This window comes from Nelusetta ayraudi, unplaced genomic scaffold, assembly GCF_046127955.1.
Source record: "Nelusetta ayraudi isolate G7.1 ecotype Tasmania unplaced genomic scaffold, CSIRO-AGI_Nayr_v1 ptg000070l, whole genome shotgun sequence".
Taxonomy (NCBI): Eukaryota; Metazoa; Chordata; class Actinopteri; order Tetraodontiformes; family Monacanthidae; genus Nelusetta; species Nelusetta ayraudi.
The window spans coordinates 1,628,242-1,649,284 of NW_027466120.1; the positions used below are offsets into that span (position 1 = coordinate 1,628,242).

General features: G+C 42.8%; 2 protein-coding genes across 6 annotated transcripts in view; one reads left to right on the forward strand and one right to left on the reverse strand.

Moving 5' to 3' along the window:
- Positions 1 to 6,074, forward strand: part of phactr3a (phosphatase and actin regulator 3a) — a 32,423-nt gene extending 26,349 nt beyond the window's left edge. For both annotated transcript variants that reach the window (XM_076042326.1, XM_076042325.1), the window contains exons 8-12: positions 3,568 to 3,623; positions 4,033 to 4,094; positions 4,350 to 4,490; positions 5,147 to 5,223; positions 5,702 to 6,074. In XM_076042326.1, coding sequence (XP_075898441.1) covers positions 3,568 to 3,623; positions 4,033 to 4,094; positions 4,350 to 4,490; positions 5,147 to 5,223; positions 5,702 to 5,717 — 352 coding nt within the window. In that variant the 3' untranslated portion in view covers positions 5,718 to 6,074. The remainder of the gene's footprint in view (positions 1 to 3,567; positions 3,624 to 4,032; positions 4,095 to 4,349; positions 4,491 to 5,146; positions 5,224 to 5,701) is intronic.
- Positions 6,075 to 6,410: 336 nt separating this feature from the next.
- On the reverse strand, positions 6,411 to 20,166 carry sycp2 (synaptonemal complex protein 2). Of its 4 annotated transcripts, none has more exons than XM_076042313.1 (42): positions 20,036 to 20,166; positions 19,901 to 19,925; positions 19,510 to 19,595; positions 19,330 to 19,424; positions 19,198 to 19,232; positions 18,984 to 19,126; positions 18,800 to 18,852; positions 18,554 to 18,599; positions 18,234 to 18,338; positions 18,082 to 18,142; positions 17,829 to 17,977; positions 17,668 to 17,736; positions 17,466 to 17,540; positions 17,126 to 17,204; positions 16,550 to 16,668; positions 16,360 to 16,423; positions 16,217 to 16,262; positions 16,048 to 16,118; positions 15,551 to 15,954; positions 15,366 to 15,472; positions 15,217 to 15,253; positions 15,045 to 15,115; positions 14,900 to 14,933; positions 14,760 to 14,803; positions 14,587 to 14,647; positions 14,248 to 14,407; positions 14,095 to 14,159; positions 13,817 to 13,966; positions 13,519 to 13,641; positions 12,888 to 13,022; positions 12,440 to 12,581; positions 11,598 to 11,890; positions 9,780 to 10,043; positions 9,643 to 9,694; positions 9,384 to 9,509; positions 9,072 to 9,259; positions 8,708 to 8,802; positions 8,287 to 8,386; positions 8,088 to 8,146; positions 7,374 to 7,452; positions 6,989 to 7,045; positions 6,411 to 6,816 (listed from the first exon to the last, which is right to left on the reverse strand). In XM_076042313.1, the coding sequence occupies exons 1-42, from the start codon at positions 20,159 to 20,161 to the stop codon at positions 6,760 to 6,762; spliced, it is 4,350 nt and encodes a 1,449-aa protein (XP_075898428.1). In that variant the 5' UTR covers positions 20,162 to 20,166; the 3' UTR covers positions 6,411 to 6,759. The 4 variants fall into 4 exon arrangements, 3 of the variants coding, with proteins under 3 accessions (XP_075898428.1, XP_075898427.1, XP_075898426.1); XM_076042312.1 differs by having other exon boundaries at positions 8,238 to 8,386; XM_076042311.1 differs by having other exon boundaries at positions 8,226 to 8,386.
- Between the last annotated feature and the right edge of the window lie 877 nt (positions 20,167 to 21,043).

The window sequence follows — 21,043 nt, forward strand, 5'->3', positions numbered from 1 at the left end:
CGCAGAAGACGGCATCCCAACTCAACGCGGACAATGACACCTTGTCCATCGTCCATTGTGTCAGTGACAGACGACTTTGCTATCTTTAGCGACTGGCAGTCGTGCCGCGGCGGCAGCTCTGCCTTTCTAATCTTAGCCGCTGACACTGCTCAATAATTCAGCCCACCACGTGCTCTCGCCCTCTCTTTCTGCAAGCGTCGTTTTCGGGGAGTTTAATCAGCAGATATAATGGAGGCGTGGATCAGGATGGTTGGGGCGGGGAGGGGGGGTGGGGGGGTGGGGGGGGGATCTGTGACTGCGCTTGATGAGGAGCGGAAAGTAGCCAATTTTGCTCACTCTTTACAGTTGACAGGCGGCGTGAAAGAAAGGGGACAGACAGCCTCTGCCACCCACTCTTGTCAAAGGCTTTTGTGTTATCCATTCCCTCCCCGCCGTGAGGAACTTCTATTCCAAGCCATCTTCATCAAGAGATCATCCCTGTGCGGGAAATGGGAAACCCCGTTGTCAACAGGCGTTCATGAGTCATCATCATCATTTTCTGGGGATACCGTCCTGCACTGGCACTGGCAGTGAGTCATCAGAAACAGCAAAGACTCACGACTGTGCAAAACACAAGTCATGATTCAAATCCACGTGTTAGCGAAAGATAAAGTTGTAAAAACTGAATGTCGACCAAGTATCTCAGTTTAGTTTTATGCCACATGAATATAAAAGTTTGAGCTCATCCCAAATCTTTTACTCGCTGGATTTCGGGGGTGGGGGGTGGGGGGGGGGGTTGGGGGAATTGTTGTTGAGTGTCATGTGTATCACTGTATCACTGAACATCCTACACATGGGTCCTTGGAGTACTGGAGCCTATCCCACCAATTATAGGGTGGAGGCAGGGTTACACCCTGGACAAGCAGCCAGAGCCTTAATCCACCACAAACACAAAAGGACAATTCAAAGTTGCTAATTGGCCTTATGTTCATCTCTCTGGACGGAGGGAGGAGGCCAGAGTGCCTGGAGAGAACACACACACACACACACACACGGTAAACATGTGTGTGTAACTTTCTTACTGTGAGGCCCCAGCACTAACCACCACGCCTCACTGTCATATATATGACATACATTCTACCAGTTATACCATAGCCTCATACGTTCCATGTCATTTAATTAGCTTATTATAAAGGGAAACCAAAGCTTTCAGTTTGTCGAACACTTTCAGAAATCGTCAAATTTGGTGAAAAGAAGAAAAGCAGTTACTCCCCCCTTTGTGCCAAAAACCCTCATTTACATTTTAATTTGATCATCTGGGAGGAAAAAAATGCATCAACTGAATCCAGAATCACTCAAAGCAACATAGCGTTTGATCGTGACAGACTGATGTCTGCGCTTGTTCGACTGGCTGAAGGAGCCGTAAACATCAGCCGGTGGGTTTCTAAAAATAGTGTAGAGCACAATCTGCTTGGACTGCAAGTGAAATCCACATTAGTGTTGCTAGGCAGGAAGGAGAATTTCCAAGCGAGACCCCCTTGTCTCAAAGCTCGCCTGTGCTGTTGCTAGGCAACCCGGCACCATGGTCAATAATACAGTGGATGGAGGTACTCGCTGTTACTTTGTGTCGATTTTTCCTCTTTTTTCTTTTTTTTCTTTTGCTCCTCTGACTGGAGAAAGCTCTGGGAACATTTTGTTTGTTTACTGCGGTGTTGTCAAAGATAATGAGCGCCTGCCTTGAGGACTTGAGATGTAACGGTAAACATGTCCAACTGAGTTAAAACGAGACAAAAAGCTTCCTTTAAGGCAAAGACAAGAGGCAGACGATGCATATGACAATAAGGAATGATTAAACCTGTGCATATTGATAGTGTCAACTCTCTGGGAGCGCAACACAATTTCAAATGTAATTTCTGAGAATTTCAAACTGAGGGGCCACAATGTTTGGTTTTAACCAATTAGACTTCTATCTGGCCTGCACTTTATTTGTCTTATACATTCTGCAAATGGTTCTTCATTTATGGAATACTCTTCAGGAACTACAAGTGACACACACACACTATGGATTCCTTTACCCAATGTTTAGCATCAGTAAGGATCTGATTGCCTTGAGGAGCTCTTGAAAGTGTTTGGAGGTTGTCTCACACACACACACACACACACACACACACACACACACACACTGTGTGTTTTGGAGGTGCCCGGGTCTTGGCACGTGTGACCTAACCTTGATCTCAGACTGGACAGAAGTATAAAGTGTCCGGTGTTCCCTCGGGGTTGGTGGATGAAGGGAGTCACACTGGGCAGTCTGCCCCCTCTGTCCTTTTGCGCAGGTGCGCTGCCAGCTCTGCCCTGTGGAGCCAGCATTTATTATTTAAGCCACACATGCCCCTCAATACTTCATACAACATCCAGGCTTTTTTTTTTGAGGAGGGGCAGCATGGGGAGGGACCTTATTGACGCTTTGATGGTTACGTTATAGGTTGGAATGAAAGCGTCTGGTAAAGTCTGAAGTTAAAGGCCCACTGTGTAGCGCCTGATAGTGAAACGTATATTCAATATTGAGTCATGGGTTTTATGTTGTTGAGCTTGAATTCACATCTTTCTTACGTCATCTGTGATGATGGGATAAAATCACGACACCCAGAGCGTGGAGTCTCGTGGAGAGTGGACCTACTTGATATGTAAATACTAAATATTATCATTTGTGGAACTCTCGAAGAAAACCCATATCTTTTCATTTCATCTGACAAAACAAATATGTGTATATACATAGTGTTTCATTTCATATGGCTCCTTTAAAATTTTACACACTGGGCCTTTAGGTTCTTAGTCATTTCCGAAGAGAAAACACTCAGATTGTATCCTGGAAGTGACAAAAGGGGGAGTCTATTATTTATATTTACCCATGCGCCAGTCCGTGTGAAATATTCATCACCTTATTCTAAAAATAAGCTTTCTGAGAGAAAACGTGACTAAAAATAAATCGCACTGGTGGGCACGAAGACTGTGCCAGTAGTCCAAGAGAAAGAGGAGGAGGAGGAGGGGGGAGGATGGGGGATGCCGTGAGTGGTAGCCCGCTAAGCTCCGCCCCCCGCTCATTATGCATGCAGTAACCAGGGAAACTGGAGGAGTCGCGCCACAGCAGCCCATCACGACGCACTAGAAAAAGCGCTCGTACTCCGCGGATAGTAAAGAAGCGAGAGGCAGGCGGCGTGTTGCGAACACAGAGCAGCGACGATGCAGCAGCAGCAGCAGCAGCAGGCTGGACAATAGGATCGGCGCAGAAAAGTACATCCCGAACCGGAGAAGGAAAAAGAGAAAGAAGGGGGACAAAAGAAGAAGAAGAAGAAGAAGAAGAAGAGAAAAAAAAATCGCGCTTTTGCTGCAGCTGTTCCAGATGTGGGGCGCGCCTCTGCCGAAGCAGCACAGCCGTGGTTTGGATGCGAGATGGAGACATAGGAGCGCAGTGAAGAAACTAGAGCCGGCGTTAGTGGGATAGGACAGGGAGCCGCTGCGAGCCCACGGCGAGGAAGACAGAGGACGGGGCAAAATGGTACAAAACGTGGTTCTGGTGTTTCTCCGCAGGAGGCTGAGCCAGAGACCCAATGTGGAAGAGCTGGAGGGCAGGAACATCCTGAAACGTAAGTTTGAAAATGGCCCTGGCACAACTGCACTATTTGTGCTTTTTGCACAATTGGTAAAAAAATATATATATATTTGTATACATTTTAAATATATATTTTTCAACTGAATTTCTATTCTTGTATTATGCAAACAAATTTAAAAACGGGACAATGCGATGCATTAATAATTGCATATATAAGCCAAAGCAGTGCATTATTCAGCAGCCAGAGGATGCATGAGTGCACGATACCCTTAGTTCTCCCAAGACATGTTGCATCTGCTGGGGGGAAAAAAAATGGACTTGATGTATTGCCATTTTATATTAATCTTAATGTTTGCAAATACAACCTGTTGAATTCCTTTCTTTGGTTTTCTCCACTTGCAGCGTTCTAATTTGTCTGTTTCCCCATTATCTGTTTTCTCCAGAGAGAAATGACCAGACAGAGCAGGAGGAGCGGAGGGAGATAAAGCAGCGGCTAAACAGAAAGGTATCACAATCACACACACACACACACACACACCAATCTCTCTCTCTCACGCACACACACACACACACACCTGAGGAATTTGTTTGTACGGCAGGAACAGAGAGTAAATCAATGAAATTGTCACTGGGAAGCACGAAGCAGCGGATGAATGCTTGATTTGAAATAAAAAAAATAAAATCATATAAAATACATATAGACAAACAAATAGCCATCCCAGTCAACAGAGTGTTGTTTTGTGTTGTTGCCGTGCTGCAGCTCAACCAGCGGCCCACAGTGGATGAGCTGCGGGACAGAAAGATTCTGATCCGCTTCAGTGACTACGTGGAGGTGGCCAAAGCTCAGGACTACGACAGGCGGGCGGACAAGCCGTGGACGCGGCTCTCGGCAGCTGACAAGGTGTGTGTCCGCGTCGGCCCCGTGACAAACCTCATCACCCCCCCAAAACCCCACACACACACACATTACATAACCTGTTACACTTCCTGAAACTCTTTGTGTCATGAAAGTAATCCAACTACTGATTAATCCTTAAAAAGTAATCTAATCTTTAACTACTTTGTTTCGTCAGTAATCAATTACTAATTACTTTAGTTACATAAAGATAAAGTAACAGTCGAAAACGTCTTGTTTCCTGCACATAATATACAACGAACCACAATATTCTTTGATTTAGACACGATGAACTCAAAGTCATGTTTGTATTTCCAGCTACAAACGCGATCGCTGTTTTTTTCTTTTGCCGCCGCCATGCTTGTTTTGGTGCGTCGTTGCATATCAATGATGTTGCATGCGGCTGCATCATCAATCTGCGACATCATCGTTTTTGTGAATAATAGGACATTTTTAGCTTGCAAAGTATCTCAGAAAAGTAATGGAATGGTTACTTGGTAAAGTAATTATGATATAATTACCATTTTTGCCACAGTAATCCCTTTACATTACTCAGTTACTAAAAAGTAGTTTAATTACAGTGGTGGATTACTTCGTAATAGATTACTCGTCAACACTGATCCTGACATGCACTGATGCTGGTCATGTGACCTGTCCCCCAGGCTGCCATTCGGAAAGAGCTGAACGAGTTTAAAAGCACGGAGATGGAAGTGCACGCCTCCAGCAAGCACCTAACGAGGTCAGTGGCCGGTCTGCATGTCGTGTGTTTTTATTTGGGGGGTGGGACACACACACACACACACACACACACACATGCAGGCTCTATTCTGGGCGGCAGCGGGCTAAATTTAGCTCATCCAGCGGTTTCCACTCAGAGGGCTAAAGATAGATTGGCAGCGGGCGGGGGCGGAGGGAGGAGGGAGGAGGGGTGAGGGAGAGGGGGGGAGGGGTGGTGCCGCCGCGAGAGGCCGCGCCCCCCCGGAGGAGGCTGCCGAGAGCCGATGATGGAGTGCCGCACTGTCCTTGGCTCAAAGCATGCTGGGATTGGAGGGAGGGAGAAAGGGGACTCCGTTCTGCTCGGCGCTGTAACACTGACCCACAGGGACGCCTGGTCGGGACGTGCGCTAAAAATAGCCCTCCCAAACGTGATTAGACTCGGCAGGGACGGCAAAGGCACCTCCGATCTCACGTCCCGTCTGTCTGCTGTGTCTCTCCAGGTTCCACCGGCCGTGACGGGAAGCCAAGGGGAGTTTCTTCTGTGAAGAAACGCTGAGCTGGGGATATTCCCCCCCACCCCCCCTCTCCTTCTGACGCAGCGACACCCTGCTCAGCCGCGACAGCTCTAAGAGCCCGAAGCTCCATTCTTTTTATTTTGAAATGCCTTCGGCGCATCTTTTCACTCTTCCGGCGCCACAGCAGCCGTGCGAGGGCGCCACAGAGAGGATGATGGGAATGTTTTTTTGGCGACAGTGTGTCCTGGAGACTACAGGTCGCCACGTGGATGAGGACTCCGATGGAGCTTCTGATTCTCTGTGCGAGAGCAGAAGTGTTTTTTTGTTGTTTTTTTTTTTGTTTTTTTTTTTAAACAAATCAATATTGCCATTCAGTCTGTTAGTTCTTTTGTACTATTTAATGGACCCTGATTGACAAGGCGGTTCGGGTGGATGTATCAGGAGGAGGAGGAGGTTGTGCATGTGACCATCTTCACTTTTTCTTAGCTGATGAATAATGTGTCACTTGGACTGTGTAAAGACTGTAGAGTCTGGGGAGGTGGTGAAGGCTTGGAGTTTGATATCAACTGTACATACAGTATGTCAATCTGAATGGGACTGTCGACATCCTCACTGAAAAGAGAAATACCTTTGTAAGCACTACTTGTCCTTCAAAATACAAGGTCTTTTTTAAGAATGGCTCACCTGGTTTTTTCACAGTGTTTTTATTTCAAGGTCGGACCGGATGACAAATGTATTTAAAGACTACTGTATTCAACATTTTCAAATAGTCAGATTTACAGCGTTCCAACCGATGTGACAAAAAGTCAGCGTACTACGGAAAATATATTTCACAGGAGAAGAATAAATATTACACTTAAATAGACATTAAATAACATTCTCAGTTAAACAAACGGTAACAAGACGCATTAGGCAGAACCGGGAAAAACCTGGAACGAGGCGAACCAATTTTAAATGAAAGATTTCGTGTGCCCCGTTGTGGTAAAACGACCTCGCATCAACTGTGGTACCTTCACGTGGCTTTGGTCAAACTGAAAAGTCCGTCAGGGGAAGAACAAGGCGTGCAGTCCCCTCTTCACACTCTGGATCTCCCCCTCTTGCTGCAAAAGGTGCAAAAACAAAAAGAAAGTCAGAAAAAAAAAACCTACATTCATACACACTCTTTAGTATAATTGTTCTGTGTACAAGAGACGGACGGGGACATAAAAAAAAAAAGCACAAGTGTTGAGGTGTGGTCAGTGCTGAAGAGCCAAATGTGTCGACTCCACTCACCATCTGAGTGAGGAGCCTGTCCTGGACTGACTTCATGTCTTTTCTTATCGCACACATCTGAAAAAGAGCGTGCAGTGCAGTGCAGCACAGCACATAGAATGAGTCAGTGAGGACAAAAGGGGAACGAGCTGACAGACGGGGCAACGAGGTAAGCAGAACACCGCCACGTCCAGTCCAGTCAGCCAGAAAATGACCCAAGCGACAGACTGGCAGGTGCAGGTGATGTTTTTCCACAGAGAAAACGTTCAAAAAACAAAACTGTGACTTGTCTCTATTTCGGTCTGGCGTAACGAGACAGTTAGCGAGAGGCGCGGCTTTAGGGCTGCGGCGCGAGGCGAGGCGCATATTAGATGTGAGCTGTGAAGTGGAAGCTGGAGGACCCGACCTGTGTTGTGAACAGGCTCTCCTCGTACTCCAAGTGGTGGCACACGTTGTTCTTGAGGGCCTTCTTCAGGAGGTGGCGTCTGCAGGACAAGAGAAGGAAGAGGGATGACGTGAAGGAGAACTCACTGTGCCGGAGGGTCGGAGCAGAAACACTGACTAAAGACTACATATTCAGAACCAGTGATGGGCAATGGCACACAACACATTTCCCAATTACTGTATAAAAAAATAAAATCAGTCAATGATTAAAAAAAAATATGTTATTAAAAATGCATATAATTAACATGTTTAATAAAATACAACAAAAAACGTGTGCCGTGATCAGGAGAGTGAAATGCTCTTCAGGACAACACTGTTCAAGGCGGCCACGGACCCAGAGCCAGTGTTCTTAAGTTCTCTTACGAAGTCAACAGCAACTGCCTTTTGCTACCAGCACAAGCAGTATCTGGTTAGACAGTGCACCAGAAACATGTTCCATTAAAAGTCCTGGCCAAAAGTCTGGGAAGTTGTGATGCAAGGAAAGGCCTCAGGAAAAAAGAGTGTCTATTTTCCAGCTAATCTTCTTTTGATCTCTGCTGAGAAAGATAAATGACTGTGTAGGCCTTTTTATAAATAAAACAGTACTAGCCTGTAGTTTTGGATCCATTAGTGTGTGACTGAAGGGTATCAAGACAAGCAATGTGACTCACTGCTCCAGCAAACACAGAAATTCTACCTGCTGTTTTCTTGCTCCTGATGAGTGTGGAACGTCACACTCTGCTTTTTCCAGGATGTCTGCGTCAGGGAAACCCAAGCACCAGTAATAAGTATGGGTCCAAATCAAAAATAGTGACAGTATTTTTCAAATGAATACATTTCCAGAGACAGTATGAAAGTGAGAGGACAGCAAGACGTATGAAGAGGCAGTGATGTACAGTCAGATCTTTCTCCATGTCCTTCAGCACAGTGTCATTATGTTCCAGTTTGTGAATCTCATCCTGAAGGAGCACCAGAACTTTTTCAAGGCTCTGGGTCCTGCACAGAGAGGAGGCTGTTAGACAGTCAAGTGAAGTGAAAACTGAAAAAAAAACAACAACAAGTGTGACAAAACAGTAGTTACATAAAACATATACTGCTAGAGAATATTGTGACTATAACCAGTGTTGCCACAGACAAACAGCACAGCAGGTGGATCGTATCCTTGTTCTCACTGCAACACAATGCCTACAACTGTATCTTCTAACAAGTTTAGCAACAGAAAGGCAACAATGTGTATCACTGAATTCCAATTAGCGTTGCCATTTTAATTCCTTAAAGTAGATGCAAGTGTGGCAAGAGGACAGGAAAGCAACCGACCTGTACTTGGTGAGTTCCGTGTTGAGGGTGGAAACGTGTTGCTGCATGGTCTTCAGGGACTGCTTGTTGTAAACCTCCACCATCTTACAACGGTTCTGAAGGTGAATGGGAACAACATCATGGTTCATTAAGAGCCACTGGCTTGCCATCATGAAAGAAAAGCTGAATGGAGATCAAATCTGACGTTTTATCAAACACAAAGGAGACTTTTGGCTACGTTCTTACAGCCACGTAAGGGACAATTCAGATTGTTTTTGAAAAAATACCAAGTCTGGTGTATTCCGTAAAAAACTAAAACGTATGTATGTGTGTGTGTGTGTTCGCACGCCATGGTGACTACTTCCATACTTGTGCGTGCTCTCACCACAAACTTCTTGTTCATCTCTGAGCTGAACTGCTGGCACAGATTACTTTCCTTCGCAGCAACCTCAGGAGTTTCCAGACACTCACTCATGTCCGCGTCACCGTCCAACTCGGCCCCCCATTTGCCAGAGCTGGTGTGTGAGGAAGACATCACCTGGGTGACTTTGGTGCCGGCACACACCTCAGTGACTACAAACAAGTGGGAAAAAAAGCAAGGTGCGTAAAATGAACTTTTCTCCGCAGGTGCATTAGGAAAAGTTTCCTAAAGACAGAATTCAAAGGTGATGTATTTAATAATGCTAATGCGTCTTACGGGCTTTAAACAACCGCCTCGGTTTGATCACAGGGGAACGCTGCCCTCTCATCTTGCTTCTTTTCTGCTCTTTCTTTTCACTCTCAGAATCACTGGACGTGGAAATACGGCGTTTCCGACTGGGCCCTGCAACAAGCAGCAACTCTTCAGACACTTTCAATTGCAGCGGCAACCACAAGTTCATCTTCTGAGTTCGCCAATTGGTTTACGTGGTACATATATTTATGTTATTGAGAAAATGCAATATTTTGTATTGTACCTGATATTGGAGGCCCCGACACCTGAACCGCTGCATCTGAAGGTGGAGATTTCTGACAGAATGCAGAGAAAAGTGTTAATTTCTTCTGAGGACCAAACTAACGCAAAGTCGGAGCATCAATTCAAGGCCGGCACAACCGTGTTGGTTCTCGCCAGGGCGGAGACGTCCCTCGCGGAGCTCCCAGAGCCGAGCGAGCGGATGGAGGATAGGCTCAGCGACACCTGAGTCGCCGAGGACGGCGAACTACAACCACGCGGGCTGCTGAGGTCGGTGCGTCCCTCGGGGAACGGACGGCGTGACGTCAGGAGCAGGTGGGGCTTCTCCACCGTCGAGGTCAGGAGGGGCACAACACGCCGAGCAGATCGAGGCGGCGAGGGCCGAGGCTGACGGACCGGAAACATCTGGAAACAAATTTAAAAAAAAAAAGAGGCTGGGGCGGCGAGAGAAACTGATGTCACAGTAATTAAGAAGCAGGGCAGCTGGTTACGTATTCACCACGTCTGCGATAGATGGGAGTGCAAAACGATCAGAGCGTTTCCTAAAATGCCCTGCGAGGAACTGATGATGGGCTGTGAGGATACATTATGTTCTAAATGGATCAAATGGAGTAATTGGGACCCATTTTCAATATAATATTTTCATACAATATTTCAACTAATGATGTGCAATTTCAACATGAACTCCTTAATTACATGAGTCACATTTATGGGACTAAAAACAGGCCCGCAGACTGATGTCACTGACCCAATTTAAAATGACTTAGTTTGACAAAAGTCATCTTCACTAATGAAAAAGTTCTAAATGAGTGTTGCCTACCTCTTTACTAGCCCTTCACCCCCCCCCCCCCCCCCCCAACATTTACCCAGCTCCTCTGGGAATTTCAACCAGCCTTGCCTGGATGGCAAACCTCGTTCCCTGCATTCTAGGTTAGACTTTGTGAAGGGCCCCAGTGATCTAATAACTACCACCTCACTGTCAGTGACAGCCAACACACGTTAAGGAGTGCAGATCGCTGAAAGACGTCAAGCCTACTGCGGCTCCCTTGGACGAGAACTCTGGCACGCACACTTGAAAATGTTAAAGATATTCTAGGCAGGGCTGCAACTAACCGTTACTTTTGTTGTCGACTAATCTATTGATTATTTTTTCCATAATTCGATTAGTCACGACTATCTTCTTTAGCTTCACACCTGTGTTATACTGTTGTGCTCGGACAACATACGTTTTTAAACTGATATATCAAAAATGATGACACACAAAGCATTTATCTGTGAAATAGATGTTACATTTTTCAACGTAAAATACCATAGGTGTATTAATTCACAATTTAAAGGTTATATGTAATGTTTACCGGTTAATAAATCAATTCTTACAACTTAAATATGGAATTAATATGCACTAAACAACACAGTTGATAAGTGATAAGTGAAAGAATGTTACAATTCGGTATGAATGCTAGTATTGAGAGGGGCCCTAAGTACGCATTTGCGTTGTGTACCCACGCAACTCCATTTGCAGGGAGATGTCGGTGTGAACCTTTACATTACGGACTGCCCCGTCCAGTTCCCGCTGGAGTTTTTCTTCCGCTACTATTGACAAAAACGTTTGGCCCTCAAACACGCCTAAGTGAACTATTGCTCGCTAAGCAAGCTTGTTCCTTGATTTTCCGACGTGCGAAAAAATGTATTATGTACTCATGTTGGCTGATAATTAATTAACAAATAGGCATGTCATTTACGTGACGCATGTCGACGCTTCGATTTTCACGTCTACAAATTTATGTTGTTGACGTAATCGATCACGTCAACTGATCGTTGCAGCCCAGGGTCCTACACGGAGGTAAAGGAGAAGTATGGAGGATTGTTTTAAGATCCAGTGTCTGATTTCACCTTTGACCTCGGGCCCACGCAAGAACACAAGAGCTGAGTCAAGGTGTCAGAGAGGTGCTGCTTTACCTCTGCTCTATCAGCTCTGACTGGAATTTGACCTTTGGGGGTGAGTGAGGAAAGACTCGGGTTGGAAGAGGCCGTCCGAGTCTTGGATGAGCTGTGCTTCTTTTCTGCAGCCAAGAAGGACGTGGGCTTGAAGCTCTCTTTGCAGCTGAGTGCGGAGCGAGGGCTGGGCAGCGGCCGGATGGGAGAGGGGACGTCTTGGCGGGTCAGTTTGGGGGAGGCAGACAGTGGGGATCCCCCTGGGGTGAGGAGAGTGGAGCAGGTCAGCGCTAAGGCTGGGGCTGACCTCTCCGCAGCTGCCGGGGTCAAAAATAACACAGATGTTCACACAGCTGGCTTCAGATGTTGGACAGAGAGGAGAAGGTCAATGTACACATGCTTTTGTCCATATCAATTTACATTAAGAGCCAAAGAGAGCAACGGGGTCATTTATGTAAAGCCTCTTTACGAAGGCAGTGATCAGGAAAATACAATGAGAAGCGGATGTACGTTCAGAAGGTTCATTAACGGTGAATGTCCCCCACACACGTCTGACATATGTTTTTGTCCTATGTGGGATTATTTGGGACTTCATTAATATTTACTGAAGATGCTCTTCTTAGGCATCAAAACATAACAGCATTCATTTGTTACTTCTGCACTTGTTATGTAAAGATTAAAGACTGTGAATGACTGAGTTTGCTTTAATAATAATAATAATAATAATAATAATAATAATAATAATGATAATAATAATACCGTGATTCAATCTATCTTCAATCTATCTGATAAACATTAGCTTCAGTCAAATGAGTGAAATGACAGTCGTTGGACACTCGAGTTGTTGAGAGACTCTCCAGACTTACATCTCATCTTCTCCATGAAAGGAGAGGCCAGATATGAAGAGGTCAGGCCATGAGCCCAGGTATCCCTCAACATGCTCTTTTGTTCTTTTGCGGGGGGTACCTTTCCCTGGTTTGGCTTTGAAAGTTCAGGGACCATTTTGCCCTGATTGTGTGGTGGAAAAACAGAAAGAGACAAAAAAAACAATTGAAGCCCACAGAGAAAAGAAATTAAGAGTGAGCTATTTGGCACAATGTGCAATCACATTGTACTTTCATCGCTAGAATATCTTGCAATTAATTTCACAATCTTCCCTTATACTTTGAAACAATTAAAAAAAAAAAACACTCAATAAACTCAACTAGAAACGATGGACTTCATGTTCATTAATAAAAACTGGAAAACATTTAATCAGCTTCATTTACAAGCTGCATCAGTGACAAACCTACTACCACTTTGTCCCTTCCCCACCTTTACTTTAGATGTCTTATTCAAATTGGACTCATCGTTGCTGACCAGCTTCCTGCAGGTGTTTGCTGACTGTACAGAGGTGGTGATTTTTTTTTTGACAGCTGGAACCACTGGACACAACTTTTCATTCCTCCCCTGCAAAACACAGATAATAATGATCTGGAACATTAATGTGCTGTCTGTTTTTGTTTTTTGTTTGTTTTAATTTAAAAAAAATCTAATAAATATGCTTGTCCCATTACACAGATATTACAATTATACATTTCACTTTAAAGTAAGAGTATGTGTACCAGGGGTCACCAACATGTTGCCTATGGGCACCAGGTAGCCCACAAAGACTGTTTGAAAAATAGCACAACTTGTTAAGCTGTCTCAAAAATTACATTTTTTTAAATTAATATTATTATTATTATTATTATTATTATTATAATAACAACTGAGACAGTTTGTTTTTACAGTAGAGCGTAGCAAACTGGTTAACCTTCATATGACTCAGGAGCCATGAGGTAGCTCTCAGACTCAAAAAGGTTGGTGACCACTGTTGTACACATACTTTTACTTAACGTTTACCAGCATTCAGATGCAGCATAACATGGATCAGATTGGCAGCGCAGTCATTCAGTTGATCTACCTTTGAAGAATGTTGCTGCTTTGACTCAATTCTGCTGCTCTCTGGTTTGATGGAGCTTTTGGTCGGTTGTTTGCTGGGGGAATTTTTCTTGCTGGCTTGTCCGACCTCATGCCTTTTCTCCACCTTCATGTGAGAGCCGTGGAAAAGTAGAGCCATTCGAAGATAAAGACCACACATATTTAATCAATATATAGCAGCAATTCCAAAATGCCCATCAAATGTTTGGGCTCAAAAGTGAATATGCAATATGCATTTTTTTTTTTAAATGAAAGATAAAAGTATATAAAAGAGTATTTGCCTTAGACAGAGGCACCGTTTCTAATTCTGAGAGGCTGCTGTCAGTATCCAGCTCCTTGTAGTTCTTCCTGGTGACGGCTGCAGCTCTTCGGGGCCCCCTGCCGGCCGTACGCGGCAAGGCGGGCTCCGTTCGTTGTTTCACACAAGGATTCTATAAATTGAACAGCAACGACACGTTGTGGCTAACTGTAGTATTGCACGCAAGGAAGACGACCAGTTACAACACATACGGATCCACAAAGTAATAGTTTAAAAATCACAATATAAAAGCTGATTCACCATTTTGGGTTTAGCACTGGTCTTCTCAGATTTCTTAGACAATGTGTCTAAGTTTGAGGATGCATCTGCGTAGACAATATTGATAATACTATTAGGCACATGGAAATATTCAAATACATGAAACAAACTTTTGGTTACAGTGAAGTGAGGTACATGAGGTATGAGGTGAAACGGCTTTGGGCCTGGCTGCTGTGCGTCTGGAATATTTTATAATTCTGGATTTGGCTCCTCTTCCTGTCTCTCTTAGCCAGCTGACGTCCGTCGTTGCAGTGTCTGTGTCACTGAAGAGATGCTTGTTTACATGCCGCTTCTCCTACAACCCACCAAAACATTGAATTTTAATTTCAGAGAGTCTCTATCACAAGTTTGAATATTTATTGAGAAACACTTTTTCCATTTGAAATGTTTATCTATATTTGTATGAACATACATGCCTTAAATGTGGCAAAAATAATGCAAACAAAATGCTATGAAACAATGAGGTTATTATACTTTGCACACAGCTTGTCCCTTCTTTGAAGAGTTAAGTGGAACTGAGGCGTCATGGATGCCACTGTTAATAAAATGCCATGAAATGAGACATCAATATTTGTTGGATTATTATTTTCAATTGCAATTTCTTTTGCAAAATGAATGCATTACCCAGTCTCAACGTCCATACCTACCTTGATGGCAAAGCAGAGGTGTTTGTGGTGGTCTTAACTTTTTTCTAAAGGGGAACAAAAACAGACTTGGATCTATAAATACGCGGTAGCAATGTGATGTACATCTAAGCAAAAGGAATGATCAATCAATTGTTTTTCACCCCACTACTTGTGTTGACTGAAACTGGACTCTTTCTGTACAACAAAAACAGACATTCGTTATTTTTCAGGAAACTTTCCCAACTGATTGGTTGTGAAAGTTCAGGTTATACAGGTTATATCTTCGTTCACAACAACTCACACAACCTTTGATTTGAAAATCCTGATTCGGCTACGTTTTGACATTTCCTCCAGCTCTGAGGCCCAGATACGTCGTTCTAAGCAAAAAGGAAAAGTGACTGTCAGTTCATTACGTAAACACTATTCTCATCAATTGTAGAAATAAAGACACGATAGCCACAACAAAATGTTTACTTACTTTAGTGGTCGATGCCCAGCCCAAATTGAAAACTGGCCTGTCACAAAAACACGACAGTTAACAGTCAACAGGCGATGCAGTTGCATTTGCCGACAACAGCACAACACGCAACTGAAAAGCATTGTTATTACTGTATAGTGTGTGTTCACCTTGTGGCAAAAGACTGATTCCAGGCTTGGGGAGCAGTTTCTTTACCCGAGTTCTCATAGCGGCTTGAGATAAACTTTACCATGTTGCCAGCAAGTTCTGCATCCCTCTAAAAAAAAGAAACAATGTTAGAAAAGTGAATCACAAAATGTAATATCTTGAAGTTTCTTTGTGCTGTTTAATTTACCTTCTCTTTGCTTGAAAGGTCCTGATTAGCTCTTGCCTTCACTTCAGGTGGCTTGTTCTCCTGCAGAGCTTTGGATGCCGGAGCTTTAGGAGCACTGACAAGACAACCGTCCTCTTCCTTTGGCGTCCGGCTTCTTCTCCTCCTTCTAACTGGGACATTTTCCTTTGTCTGCTTCGCTTTGGATGTATGTGCAATGGGAGCGTCTTTAGCTTTCACGATGATATTTGAATTTTTCCTCAGTGAAAATGGCTCCTCTTGCAAAGGACTTTGCTGTTTGCGATCGAGGAACTGCTGCAAGCGCTGTGCAGTGAGCTCACTGTGAGCCTGCTTACTGCTGATCATCGCTGAGGCGGATTTGCTCAAAGACTGACATTGCTGCAGTGACGAATTTGAAAGAGGTGGATCTAAAGGAAGAAAATAATGCAATTCAACCAAACTTGCAAGTGAAAAATACCTTCTGTGCCATCTCTGAGCTGGCAAAACAACTTTTTGCATACCTGGTTTTGGGTGAGAACTGATTTTCTGTGTTGGCATCACTTGCATTTCAGAAACTGACAGTTTGTGATGGCTGGAAGGAAGATTCAAACAAAACAAACAAGTTTAGCTTCACAGCGTAGTCACAAATAAAAGCTGGAACACCCAGTGATAAAGATTCATTTCACCTACCCGTTTCTCCAGGCCATAGTTTGAGTGTCAGGCACAAAGTCAAACTCTATAAGTGAAAAAACAACAAAAATAAGCAGTGGAATAATACCGCTGGACCAACTCAATAGTTGTAATCGTCATAAGTTGTCAAAGCAGCACACTACCTGGAGACTCTTCTCTTCCTGGTGCAGCACCAACCAGATTTAATCTGTCTTGCTGTGGTTTGTTCTGTCGGAACAAACAGTAGAAGGACAAATGTAACACAGAACTAAAAAAAAAAGCATCTATCCTATTACAGCCTTACATTAACTGTGTGGTCCACCTTGCATGGCCTGCATTAAGTTTTGTTCAAACCTTGTCTGCGGTGCCAATGGTCATTGTGCAGTTAGGCATTGTAACCTTTGTGCGGTGAGGTTTGCCTCTTTCATCACATGCAGAAACCATTTGCAGAGCCGGCTTCCCGCTGCCTTTGGCTGAAGCATTTACAAGAGGGAAAAACATAACACGGTTGGCACTTTGTAAGCACTGCTGCAAAAAATGCGGTGTACTTATTCATCCTGTCTTTCTGGTTGGTTTGGAGCAATTCTGTCGCAGCACATTGAAGCTACAGGTAACAGAAAATTACTGATTGCAGCACAAATGGGACTGAAAACTGAACTGAAACTGAGTGACTCACTGGTTTGCATGATATCAGATTATATCAGATTATTTTATTCCTTGTTTTGTTATTGTTTGTTTGTTTACTTGTTTGCACCAAAGCATTTTCAGTTGCCTGTTTTCTTCTTGTCATGGAAAAATATAAACAAAAAATAAAGGATGCACTAATTTTTTTTAAGTGTGTTTTAATAATGCAGTGTTGCAGTACAAACTTTTACACAGCACCACAATAAATAAATACAAATAAATAATTTAAAAAACAATTGTTCTCACCAGCACTAGGCTCACTTCCTGCAGTGTTTCTGATGACGATGACCGACTCTGACATTCTCATCTTTGCAGGTGCCGATATCTGGGTGAAAAATCACCTTAACTATCAGTACATTTATAGTGTGTTCAGCAAAGTTGGGCATTTCACACATCAAGATGAATTATAAAACACATCAAATCAATCAAATACAATTTTCTTGACCCTCAATTCTAAAGGTAGATTTTTTTTAGATATAGCTTAAATCATTGAGGAAAAAAAGCACAAGCATGGGGAGACCAAGAGAGTTTTTACAGTAAAGTCAATGAGTTAAACACATGAGCTACATTTATTATTTCATTTTACCTGTACAGGTAAAGACTGGGCAGGCAATACGTTTTTTTCACTGTGTCCAAGAGACAGCTGACTCTCTGGAACAACCTGCATTAAAACACAAACACAATATGCAGTACACATCGAGACGCATGGCATTCGGCCTTGCTAGTGACGTTCTCACAACTGATCATTTAAAATGAGGTTGTGGGATATACAATATAAAATGGATTACCTGAGAACTGTTCTCTTCTGAGAGAATTTTAACTGTAGTTTTAACTGTGCTTGTCTTTCCAACAAAGCCCTGCCGGCAACAAATGTTTCTGGATAATTAATCTAATGAAGAATATTTGCCTTAAGTGTGTGTGGGGGGGGGTTAGCTTTATGTTGCCCTACTGTATTTTTCCTCTGTCCAAAGACACTAGAGGCAGCTTGCTGGATGTTCAGGGTGGTGCTGAAGTACAAAGTCAGACTTGAGCCTTCCACTTCTCCCACAACCACGACTTCTGACAGGTTCAGCCGCAGCACGTGTCTCTTGCATTCCTCTGGAGAAATTAAAGGGTTTTTGGAAGTAAAGGGCTGAGGGTGTTTTAAAAAAAAAAAAAAACACACACACAAAAAACCAGAGCGCTCCTTATATTCTAACAACCTTTGACAGTGTAGCACTGAACTTCATTTTCAGTGATGCATATCGTTTCCCACTTGCTCTCCTACAACAAGGGAAAACCACACAAGAGAGACTTCATTAATTATGTAAGTAATGCATTTTTTTTTTTATCATTTAAAAATGATTTGTTGTACCTGCACTTCTTCACCAGGCAAAGAGAAGTAGAAGGAGATGCTGTGGCTTCCAAGGTTGAAGTCAACCCAAAATTCTTTCAGGTCCTCATCCACGGGTTTCAATAGCTAAAGCAGAAAACCACAACACAGTTAGAACTTCTGTTGTCAAACTTGTGGGTAGGGGACAATCATCTTTAACACAATACCAGCAATTTAACACTTGCTAATGAAAAAAGTGTATATTGGTAAAATAACTGCACTATGAGCACAGGAGTTGAATTTTTATTTAGAGTATTATATATTTATTTTATTTGACCAAAACAAACTAAGCTAATACTGACCTCATACCGATCCAGACAGGCCGCCAGACAAGGGTATGAATGCACTCTACAGTAAAAAGGGGAACTATGTCAATCCAAAAGCCGCAATTAAATGTGAATCCCACATTTGCTTTGTTGTTATTTAATTACGAGCATTTATTAAGTTGAAAAAAATTACCCCACAAGTACCCATTCAACAATACAACAATATTTTCTAGAAAGGGTATATTTTGAGGTGTTTGAGGTGTGCTATGAATGTTGTCATACCTCCTTCTGCCACCCTGCATCTCATTGACAAAGTTTAAAAACTCGCGACAATCCTAAAATGCAAGAATTAAAAAAAAAAAAAAAGAAAGAATAATTACGCGTTCCAGTAGTGAAGCTGCTGACTTGTCAATATAAATGAGATGTGGCTATGATACACTTGGATTAATTTGAAGAAAAACATTACCGTCTCAAACTCAGAGTCCTTTATCTTGATGAAAGCATTGCTCACAGGCCCCGAGCTGAACCATCTATTGGCTAATTGCTTTCTCTGATCAGAAGTGTTAATTCTGCAGAATGCTTCAATCATTGCTGTCTGAAAGTCATAATCTGGCACAAGCAAAAACAGTCATTGTCATCTTGTCTCTATGTAAAATAAATTACTCTGCAAAGAAGCTTACCACCACAGTCCAAAATGTGACGCGCCATCTTAACCCTGTAAAAACAAACAAACAAACAAAAAAAGCAATCAATATTTCAAATTCTGAAAGTATAAAAGTAGATAAAAAAAATGTGAAGCTAACATGACATACTGGATATCAGAGGCTTCTTGCGATGTCGCCATCTTCATATTCTTTTTAAGATTTGCTGGCATTTTACCCAGAATGAAGTTCAATTTACGGAGAGCCTGTACAAATATCAACAGGTTGTTAAAACATTGAAGGCAAACAATATAAATGATCAAATATATCATAATAAACATCGCTTTTAACCTCTTTTTGTATCAGGATGTGAATTCCGGGTTCAACTACTAAACGAGCAATGGGGTAGAAGAAGAGCTTTGTGATTTGGTCTGTTCCTGTAAAAAACAACACAAAAAGCCATTGTTTTTTTTGGCACCGAACTTAATCTCAGATAAAGTCCAAGCAACACTTAATTTATAAACAAACAAAATGTTTGTCTGAAAATGTCTTACTTAAGAAAAATCTCTTCGAGAATGTTTAGAGTTTAGAGTAAAGATAAATATGTGAAGATGATTCACTGTCATTTGGTGCATATATTGTTTTCAAAGTTTGTTAGATTTAAAAGTTATTCAACTATCAAAATAAGTCAATATGAAAATAAATCAAGATACAGCAGAACACAAATAAAGTAGACATGCACCTTCTTTGCAAGACTCATGAACCACCTGTAAGACAGGAGAAGACAAGTTTTAATTGTACAAGAAAGAGTAGCACACATTCAGGAACTTTTAAGAAATATGTGCTTGTTAAAAACAAAACAAAACCAAAAACTCACCATTAGTGTATCAAAGTAACACTCTGAAAGTCTTAACAGGGTCACATCCCACCGTGGACCACACGCCTCCCACAGCTGTCTGCAGTTGTCAAACCACTGCACCATGTGCACAATAACAGGATCCATTAACATCTATCTGAAGGTGCTAGACAGTCTCTTAGGATGTATACTTATCATTTTGGGCAGGCCCTGGGCTATAACTCCAGGCAGACCCTGGCAGCCACGAGGAAGCTTCAGGTTACTCCCAAACTTATGCAGGACGGCGAGACCTAAATTTGCAGACATGCCATCTCTCTGGAGTAAACTCTAACACAGACAGTAGAGGTACAATTAAGCAACAATAAGGGATGACTGAGGAATGTTGGTAAACTTGCAAGATTACAACTTACTCTGTTAATGAATTGATCCAGCTTTGTGAGAAACCGTTGGGAACAGTTTATGGGCGACGATTCAGGTTTGTCCCCCTCCAAGTATTCATGCAGGGATTGGACATTGCCAGTCTTTAGCACCTCATCAATGACGCTCTCCAGCTGCACACGAATAAGCATAAAAGTCCTGTTGATTATTATGGATAAACTGATTATTTACATATGAGGTTACAAGTTTACTGAGTCTGACCTGAGTGTCCTTGCCCAGGGCCATCCCTCCTGGTAGTTAAAACCTTTGTTTATCCAAAGGATTGACTTCTGTTGTCACGAAAATGACTACATTAGAAGACAATGTGCAGTGTGTCAAAAGCTACGTAATACATTTGTCAACATTCAAATGACGAGAGTTAATTTGACAGTTTTGTCACACTTGCTGTGTTTTCAACTAGTTCATCCAAATTAATCAATGGCAACTGTAATTCGAGGTCAGCTAAACGGGTGGGTAACTGAACAATTATCAGTTAGCCAGTCAGATGTAAGCTTTATGCAACGCATTACATTACAATGAATTTACTCTGGACACCAACCAAACAAGCTAAACGACGTTGATCATCTCCTTCAATACCCCGAGACCTTCTCA

What these genes read in the sequence shown, in the direction of transcription:
- sycp2 (XM_076042311.1), bottom strand. Translation starts at nt 20,161, where the DNA reads ATGGATCCTGTTATTGTGCACATGGTGCAGTGGTTTGACAACTGCAGA. An exon ending in AGGACTCTGAGTTTGAGACG is followed by an intron (nt 18,853 to 18,983) that starts GTAATGTTTTTC and finishes CTTGCATTTTAG; the next exon opens with GATTGTCGCGAGTTTTTAAA. An exon ending in GCTGGGCATCGACCACTAAA is followed by an intron (nt 15,116 to 15,216) that starts GTAAGTAAACAT and finishes CTTTTTGCTTAG; the next exon opens with AACGACGTATCTGGGCCTCA.